This window comes from Aspergillus novofumigatus (genome assembly GCF_002847465.1).
Source record: "Aspergillus novofumigatus IBT 16806 chromosome Unknown P174scaffold_15, whole genome shotgun sequence".
NCBI lineage: Eukaryota > Fungi > Ascomycota > Eurotiomycetes > Eurotiales > Aspergillaceae > Aspergillus > Aspergillus novofumigatus.
Window position 1 is genome coordinate 88,662 of NW_020194288.1, and position 8,685 is coordinate 97,346.

Consider the following 8,685-nt stretch of genomic DNA (forward strand, 5'->3'; position numbering starts at 1 on the left):
GATTGCTGTAGCTCTTGTTCCATTTATTTAAACTTCTAAAAGCCAACAGAGATTAGAGAATTCTCAGTGTCTTCTAGTCCAATTCAATGTGTTGCCTGTCAGTGTTGTGCTGTTGGTGGCCAGGGCTGGGATGTGGCGTGACGGAACATTCCCTTTCCACATGGCCGTCTGACATAGTCTAGCCATCCCCAAGATACCGCTCTTTCAACCTCACTCATTTACGATGATACCATCTATCGGGAAAGGGACATGGAGCACCGGCTTCGACAGTGGCCTACCTTCTTCCTGGGTTTGGGTATGGCAGCACACATCGCATTATTGCTTATCATCGCACCATTCATAGTTCAATCATCATGCTTTTGCTTAGCGCCGCAAAGTCTTCCGAAAACGCACTAGCGTCAGGAAATAAAACTTTCATCTAGCGTTGTGCTTTATGTCAGCTCAGCTCTATCCTTGCAGCCTGAGGGAAGCCTGAGCGGAGATAAGAAGATCATTGAGGTTTAATAGCTTCTCCACATCACTTCATGGATGTTGCTGTGCATGCTATGGTCATCTTGACAGAAAGCAGTAAGCAGCCACTTGTTTTATTGGCCGCTAAATCCGCAGGGATCGGCCGCTAGCTCCGGCGCTTGGAAATGGCACCCCGGAAACGCAGTGAATACGATAGAGAACAGTGTCTACATAAACCTCCCGAATCCACCAAGCACTTGAGGTTTACTGTCCAATTTCATACTTCTACCAAGCTCGAAATAGTCTGCCGGCAATCGAAATGTCTCCACTCTCCGGTAAAGTTGCCCTCGTCACGGGTGCATCCCGAGGCATCGGACGCGCAACGGCTCTCGCCCTCGCCAAGGATGGTGCCAACGTCGTCGTGAACTATGTCTCCTCCGCTGCAGCCGCAGACGAAGTCGTATCCGAGATAGGGCCTGACCATGCAATCGCCGTCCAAGCGGATGTATCCAAGCGCGAAGACATCACGCGCTTGATCAAGACGACAGTCGACCGATTCGGCAAGATCGATATCCTCGTCCTCAATGCAGGTTTGCTCTGGCAGAAGGGGGGTCTGCTCAGTATCACCGAGGAAGACTTCGACAAACTGTTCGCTGCGAATGTGCGCAGTCCCTTGTTCACCGTGCAGGAGGCTGTTCCGCATCTCGCGGACGGTGGGCGGGTGATGCTCTTCTCGACGTCGCTGGCGGCGTTCAGCGGTGTTACCCCAAATTATCTTCTTTATACAGCGAGTAAGGGAGCGGTCGAGCAGATTACGCGCGTCCTGGCAAAGGATCTGGGGAGAAGGGGTATCACCGTGAACACCATTGCGCCGGGGCCCATTGGGACGGATGCGTATTTTGTGGGGAAGACGGAGCAGATGGTGCAGCTTCAGAGTAACTTGGCCCCTATGGGACGATTGGGGAAGCCGGAGGAAGTTGCGAATGTGGTCTGTTTCATTGCCAGCGATCAGAGCCAGTGGGTGAATGGACAGACGATCAGGATCAATGGTGGGATGACGGTGGGCTGACCAAACGAGTCCCTGATATATTTGACAATCTTAGCGAACGTGCTTCACCTTTCTGAATCATCTGCATACATGCAAACTTAACTCAGTAGCGCAGTCAATATGTATTCAATGGCACTTCAGGATTTATCTATCTCAATTTCCGCCGTATGAACTTGGGCATGATAATACTATTCATGAAACTGTGCGCGCCGAATGACACGCTGGAGGGTGGTCAAGGACATGTATCCTTGGGATGAAGGGGATGTAGAAACGAGGCCGAATTGGCTGGTGCTGTGCAGTTATGAGGAGGGCAAGCTACCGTAACAACAATAGCACCGAGACTTGCCAGTCTTGACATGTTAGCTTCGCAATAGAGACCTCATTTTGCACGCGAATGCGCAAGATGCCTCCCTTAGAGCTGCGTTTATTAGACAAAGGTGTGGTGAGATCAAACCATCGACGATCAATCATGCATTCTAGATTCTCAATCGAACAGGGACCAAGGATCATATTCAGCTTCGAAATCTGGGATGCTAACGCGGTTATCAGAACTTCGAATCTTTCCTGGAATTGTAATCCATATGGAAACTGGGAGTCTGGGAGTTGCGTGTCAGCTATTAGTGAGGAGGAAAATGACAGCTAGCAAAATTACCCGATGTCTAGACTAAATACAACGCCCTGGACTAGGTCAGCAAAGTATAAGCCTCCTGCCCTCCACAGCTGTTGGCATGATATGATCGGGTCGTACAGGCAAGCCCTCACCATGTCCACATTGGCTGGGAAATTTTCTCACGTCAAAACATCTTTCCTGGTCAAGTATCGATAGCCGTCAGGACTCATATACTTAAGGTCACAGCAAGGGCGGAGTTTATAAGTTAGCGTATCAGGCAACTATACTAAAAGTTAAAAATAGTAGAAATAACCACAAAAGGGACTCCACAGGCCCTTGCTTTACATTTGAAACTACATAGAGCAACTCGATCTACTGAGTACATAGAACGAACTATGAAATTTTTATGCCTCTTTCTGTTGTCAACTGCAACCTTTTGATTTGAGACTACAGTAACAATGGCCGAGCGATGATGAGCCACTGTCTGGGGTTCATTAGGCGACCGAAAATCTACGTTCTGAACGATGCTGTTTACTGGACACATGTTTAGGATCCGTATACAGTTCATATCACTGCAACAAGTGGAACATACTTGTCTCAACAGGTTCATCATTATATTGTCTCCTATCCAGGACGACCTATTCCGCATCTGCAGCAGCAAGCATATATTGCCTGTTGGATTGGTGTGCACAAATGGCGAACCAGCCCACGCCCCCTTCAGGCTCTCTTTCAGTAAGTCCGTTTCTAACGTAAATGATCTTACGAGAACTGGTTTAATAAGACTCCCAGCAGCAAAGTGCTGTATCCGCGGCCTAGAAGCATGTCTCCCTGAAGCTAAGCTTGCCCACAAGAGGCTTTGATAATAATAAAGGATTGAACCTCTGCTACTGGAATGCAGCCCTAGTAACACTTTCATGCACGGATTCCACCCGTCTCAAGATCTATATGGTGTGGTTCCTTGACCAAACCAAGCTGTTGATCCATCACTTCATGAATCATTCGCTCCCAGGAGCGCCATTTCATCCCAAGTTCTTGCTCTGCTTTGGTGTTGTCGTAGGGCATTGTTCCCCCCTCGGCGTCCATACTAATCTTTGTACCGACATTAGGATAGTCCCTGTGCACGATTTGAGCGACCTCCTTCCAAGTTATTGGTTTGCCGGCCAGCAGGTACTTTGAACCATCAGGGATATCCGGATTCAGGACTTTGATGTGTGCTTCGGCAACGTCCTGGATATGCACTCCAGCAACCGAACGGCCGAAGTTGCCAGTCATGATGGGCTTCCAGAGAACACTATTGGATCCAATTTCATCTGAAGATGACTGGACTAGATTATGCCCTAGCACGAAAGCTGGATGAAGTGACACCAGTGAATAGTGGGGTTTTTCGTCTCGCCAGAAGCTCCAAGCTGCGTTGTTGGACAGCAGCTTTGATGCGTGGTATAGTCTGAAAGCCGTGGCAGCGGGGTCGTTGGGGACCTCGAAGCTTGCATTCTCGTCCACGCTTAAGTCCCAATCGTTGTCCTCTGAAAATAGAAGGAAAATGCAAGATCAGCTGATGTCGAGAATTACCAAACCAGAGTGACTTACCTTTCACGATACCGCCTGCGGGTATTCCAGTGAGCGGAATCAGAGCAGCTCTGGACGATGTTACGACGACTTTCTTGATACTTGTGACGCCGGCAGCTTCCTTCAGCAAGACAGTTGTTCCTTTAACAGCCGGGATGAAATAGTCCTTCTTGTCTGTCCCTCGAGGGACAGCGGAAGCCAGGTGCAGAATGTAGTCGACTCCATTCAACTTTCCTTGGAAAGCTGTTTCCTCCGTCAGATCTGGTACGGTAACATATTCAACTTGCTCGCTATACTCCGATAGCAGGGCTTGGAGCTTTTCTGACGCCTTTCGGACGCATACTCGTAGTCGATAACCTGCCTTGAGAGCAGCGAGAGCCGTGGCACTACCGACGAAACCCGTGGCACCAGTGATAAAAATTAATTCCCCTGCCATGATACAAGAAGACTGAATGGATGTCTGGGGAGTTGTGAGTTGCGATTGGAGCTGTGGGAACATACCTATATATGTCCGCTGTGGGATGCTCTCGGCTTTGAGCATTACAAATTAGTTTACTAATCATAGCCGGAGACTCTATTTTTGATTACCGATCAGGTTGATGTTAGGCCGATTCTCTGTTAGAAAAAAAGAATACCAATAATATAAGGTTACTTTCTATTCCAGAGTGCATTTCTAAGTTCCGCCACATAACGTTAAAAACTTAGGTTGATTTTATTATTCAAAACTTTCCCTCCCTGTCTTCTCTACATTCAACCCTATGAATAAGAAAGGCAGAAATCTAGACTGTGCAGCAAGGCAGAGGGCGTCTCATCCCTGTACCTCTGAATAACTGTTGACGCCTGAATACGATGTAGGGACACACTGTTTAGTTTAAAGCACTCTGATATATGGAAACCAAAGGGTATAAAGGCGGGCACCACCACTACAGCACTTTTCCTTTCTCTCTTCTCTCCCATCTTAGCCTCTCAGTATTCGCTGCTGAATGCTTTCTTTCCCCTGAGGACTAGACTCTTCTTGCAGACTATATTAGGTTGGAACTTGTTAAATCTCCTGTGGATGTGTATTCTAGTAAACTGCGTTATAAATACTCTCAAAACCTTTCCAATTGTACAACTTTTAGATTGTCAAGTTGACATACCATCATACGAAAGCTTTCAAGGGGATGTGGTAGACCCTGTCATGCACGTTTACCTCAATACTTGATTCGGATTCGGATTTGCTTGTGTGGATATGCGTATTGAGTAATGTGTCTGAATTTCTAAGTGTGGAGTATTCCGTATTTCTTCTCTAGCAGTCTACACTTACTTCGCAAATGCAGTAACGAACGTATTCCACACCAACACATCAAGGCTCTTCCTCGCTTCCTTCACCTCTGCACTCCCAAGTACATTCTCTCTGATCTAAAATCTCAAAGTCAGCCAACTGTTCTCAACCCAGCAGCAAAATCAAAAGATATTTCAAGCTCACCTCACTATTCTCCCACCCCAAGATACCAACCCATCTCTTCTCCTCTAGATTTAGACTCGTCCCTTGAATACTCTTCCCATTCCCATTCACACCACCCGCCTCAGCAACCGCACTAACAAACTTCTCCCACGCCCCCTCGCCTCCACTACTTTCCCATCCTCTTCCCCAATCTTCACCTGCCACACCTCCGTCAACGCACTCCCAAACACCTCACTCGGCCCGAAATCCGTATTATATAGCTGTGGGACTGGCGGTGCAACAGAGTGAGGCTTCACGATGGATTTGAAGGTCTGGAAATTTTCTGATGCGACAAAGGTGTTGAAATGTGAGGCGTCTTTCCACTCTGTCGAAGCATTAGCATCAGACTATGTTCGAATTTGCGCGAGGGCTGAGAGAAGGGAAAGGAGGGCAGTAGGACGGGGAGGGAGCAAGAGAAAGGGAAAGAGAAAGGGATAAGGAAGAGGAAATGACGAACCAAGCCCAACGCCAAGTCTAAAGTCCCCCGACACATCATTGCCATTCTCGAGGAGAATCTTCCCGAAGTACTTGGACTTAGGAGGAGTGGGATGTGTGTCAAGGATTCTGATGAGAAAGGGTGCGATCTCGGTGGTGAAGGTTGCTTCCGTTGCGGGATCTGTCTTCAATGTTGGGACGACCAACTCGGTGAAGGCCATTTTTGCTGTATAGGACTTGCCTGCCGCTGAACCCTGAACCCGGGAATAGCGCGCTTATATATATGGCAGAAGGCTGGCGTTTACTTTGGGCAACAGGCCACTTGAGGCAAATGTCGATGGCCTAACCGACATGATGAGTAAACATTCCCGAGGTTGACATCATCGATTTCTAATTGATGAGAAATCCGAGTATCCACAAACCTTACCCAGACCTACTAGACAGCTCTGCCCAACCCCGTCGGGCCCCGGGCTATCCTAGCCGCGACCCCTGCTCTGGCCACAGCATCACCCCAGACCCCGCCCCCGCTGTCCGGGTGGCTGGATCTGGGTATCATTCTGTTTGTCTCATTATGCTGCCTCCGTCCATACTAGTCATGGAGCCCCAATCTGCTAGCATGGCTGTGAAATTAGCATGCACCCATTGGGATCAGCTTGCTGATGAGGTTTTACTAGGTGCACAGCTCCCCCCTTAGGCCGTCCCACTGCTCATGCCTGATAATCTAGGTTGCCTGGCCAGCCTGCTTAACTGCCCCCAGGTCCTATTCCTGCATGATCATCTATGCTGAACTTAGTACCTATTAGGGGGTGGAATCTTATGCTGGAGGTACACCTCCACTACTGAGATATATATCTCTGCCTCCTGCCTGGTTGGGGCCCACATACCAGCAGGCCCCTCACCCCCCACAACCTAAACTAATGGTTTAGCCTAGTGATTAGGCTGCTGCCCTTACTACTGACTACTATCTATGTACTAGAATCCCTCTCCTAGACCCTGGGTGGCCAGCCATGCTGCTAGGGTCCCTATTAGATGGTTCTCATAGGGATCCTGCCCCCAGCGCTAAATATGGTAAGTGCATAACTAACTAAACCTACTATAGCTGCCAGGGATGTCCTACCTTAATAGTCACTAGTAGCTGCAGCTAGCTATGACCCAAACTAATCATTATGCTAGATCTCTATAATGGTAGCAGCTAGCTATACTATAAGCTAATCTGCATATAATATTATGGGTGCCCCCAGCCCATCTACTATAGTAGATTAGTTAATAGGTATAAATACTAACCCTAAGTATATAAAAGTCCCAGGACTCCTCCCCTGAAGTCCTTTTAGATTAGGAGTTAATAGCACAATTAACTTAACTAGTCTATATAGCAGGGATCCTAACCAGGCCTAGCTAGCACCTAAGCTCCCTTAATTAGGGCTGATAGGGCCATGGACTAGATAATGCTAATTTAAAATAGATTAATCCTGCTTAAACCCCCAGTAAAACTAATATAAATAGACTAAGGCTAGGAAAAAAAGGGGGGGAAAAGTAATATATCCTCTTCCCTAGTTACCTATTGTAAGGATCTACGTATCAGGGTAGATGGCCTGTTGACTAGGTAAGAATTGGTGACGATAATTAATGGAAGAGGATGGTAGAGAGTAGTAGATCATATGAAAACAAAAACTAATCCTTGTCTTCTCGAATACCAGATAAGGGGGATACTATTTATCTTTGCTGTCTATCCTAGATGCATTCAGTGATGATTTGAAAGCAGCTCAAGGTATGAAAATAGGAGGTTGAAAATAATTAGGAAGTAAGGGGTGGCTGTATAATTAAGTGGCTGGGCTGCAGCTAAGCCTTTACAATTATACCCCCTCCAGTTATAACAACTGTCCTCAGTCAGAGTTATATAACTTCAAATTTTCCTAAAGAAGTAAATAATATCACGATAGTTAACACAACATAATATTATTAACAGAGATAACTAATCATAGGGCAGACATAATGCTTCTGTTATATTAGCTTTATGTATTTCAAAATTTATTGTGTTCTTTGTTATTATATACTATAGTATAGTAGTAAATAATATTATTATAGGTAACAACCATAGTACATTTATCTTAATCATATCTTTATTTATATTTTCTCTTCTTTCACCTTTATGTATTAACACTTCTCTTTTATATTATAGTATTTTCTTTAGCATTATAGTTATTTTTTATTTATTAATACCCAACATTTAAGTTCTCCTAGACCTTATAATATCTTATTTATTTCTGCTGCATTTTACTTCCTCTTTATATTTCTTGCTGTTAAGTTTCATCATAGCTAATACTATTATTTATAGAAAGTATTAGTACATATATTGCCTTCGCACTGCATTAAAGAACTTTAACCCCTAAGGGGGTCTTCCTTTCAAAGTTAATTACAAGCTTATAGACAGCACTTCTATAAAGTGTATCCAGTGTAATGCCTGCTATTCTCTTTATGAACCTATATATTATATCAGTCCTATATGTTATTTTAGTGTTAACAGCTGTTTCTTAGGCCGCGCCCAGTATGGCTAGGAATGCCCTTAACCTATCTACCATTATTAAATAGTATACTGGGTTCTTTAATCCCTAGTATACCTAGGACCTGAGCCTTTTCATAGACTTTTTAGTTACTCTTCTTAGGCTTATTAATACCTTTAAAAACATAGAGTAGAGCTACTATCAGTTATATAGCATTACAGGAAAGAAAAAGGAATAGTATGTAAGTTTCTAGGTTAATTTATCACTATAGCACTGTCTTAATGCTAACATTCTTATAGAGTAATAAGTATAATAAATTCCTTAAAGGTTATTACACTAAATTAGCTCACATTCAGTACCTAAATACTAGGGCTACTGCTAATAAATAGGCTGCATATCATTTAGCCAAAGCTCTTCAACTTATGCCTAGTAATACTAGGTATATGGCTTAGGCTGCCTCTCTTCTCTTCTTTATAGAGGAGATCAAGGTGATTAGCATCTATTTCTATAATAATAAAACAGTGGTTACTAGCCAGACTTACTTAGCTAATATTAATCAGTCTTTTCTTTTAGTGCTTAAGGATATTTA

At 45.0% G+C, this 8,685-nt stretch overlaps 3 protein-coding genes across 3 annotated transcripts; 1 reads left to right on the forward strand and 2 right to left on the reverse strand.

Moving 5' to 3' along the window:
• Positions 1 to 769: 769 nt before the first annotated feature.
• On the forward strand, positions 770 to 1,978 carry P174DRAFT_465187 (NAD(P)-binding protein; the record flags this gene model as incomplete). Its single annotated transcript, XM_024830508.1, has 3 exons — positions 770 to 1,499; positions 1,640 to 1,700; positions 1,930 to 1,978. 3 exons carry the CDS (start codon positions 770 to 772, stop codon positions 1,976 to 1,978), a joined length of 840 nt encoding a protein of 279 aa, XP_024677038.1.
• A 1,024-nt stretch (positions 1,979 to 3,002) lies between these two features.
• On the reverse strand, positions 3,003 to 4,133 carry P174DRAFT_398058 (NAD(P)-binding protein). The gene is made up of 2 exons (XM_024823827.1): positions 3,696 to 4,133; positions 3,003 to 3,631 (listed from the first exon to the last, which is right to left on the reverse strand). The coding sequence occupies exons 1-2, from the start codon at positions 4,108 to 4,110 to the stop codon at positions 3,021 to 3,023; spliced, it is 1,026 nt and encodes a 341-aa protein (XP_024677039.1). The 5' UTR covers positions 4,111 to 4,133; the 3' UTR covers positions 3,003 to 3,020.
• A 507-nt stretch (positions 4,134 to 4,640) lies between these two features.
• Positions 4,641 to 5,816, reverse strand: P174DRAFT_508199 (uncharacterized protein; the record flags this gene model as incomplete). Its single annotated transcript, XM_024831433.1, has 5 exons — positions 4,641 to 4,725; positions 4,981 to 5,075; positions 5,143 to 5,318; positions 5,342 to 5,485; positions 5,618 to 5,816. 5 exons carry the CDS (start codon positions 5,814 to 5,816, stop codon positions 4,641 to 4,643), a joined length of 699 nt encoding a protein of 232 aa, XP_024677040.1.
• Positions 5,817 to 8,685: the final 2,869 nt, after the last annotated feature.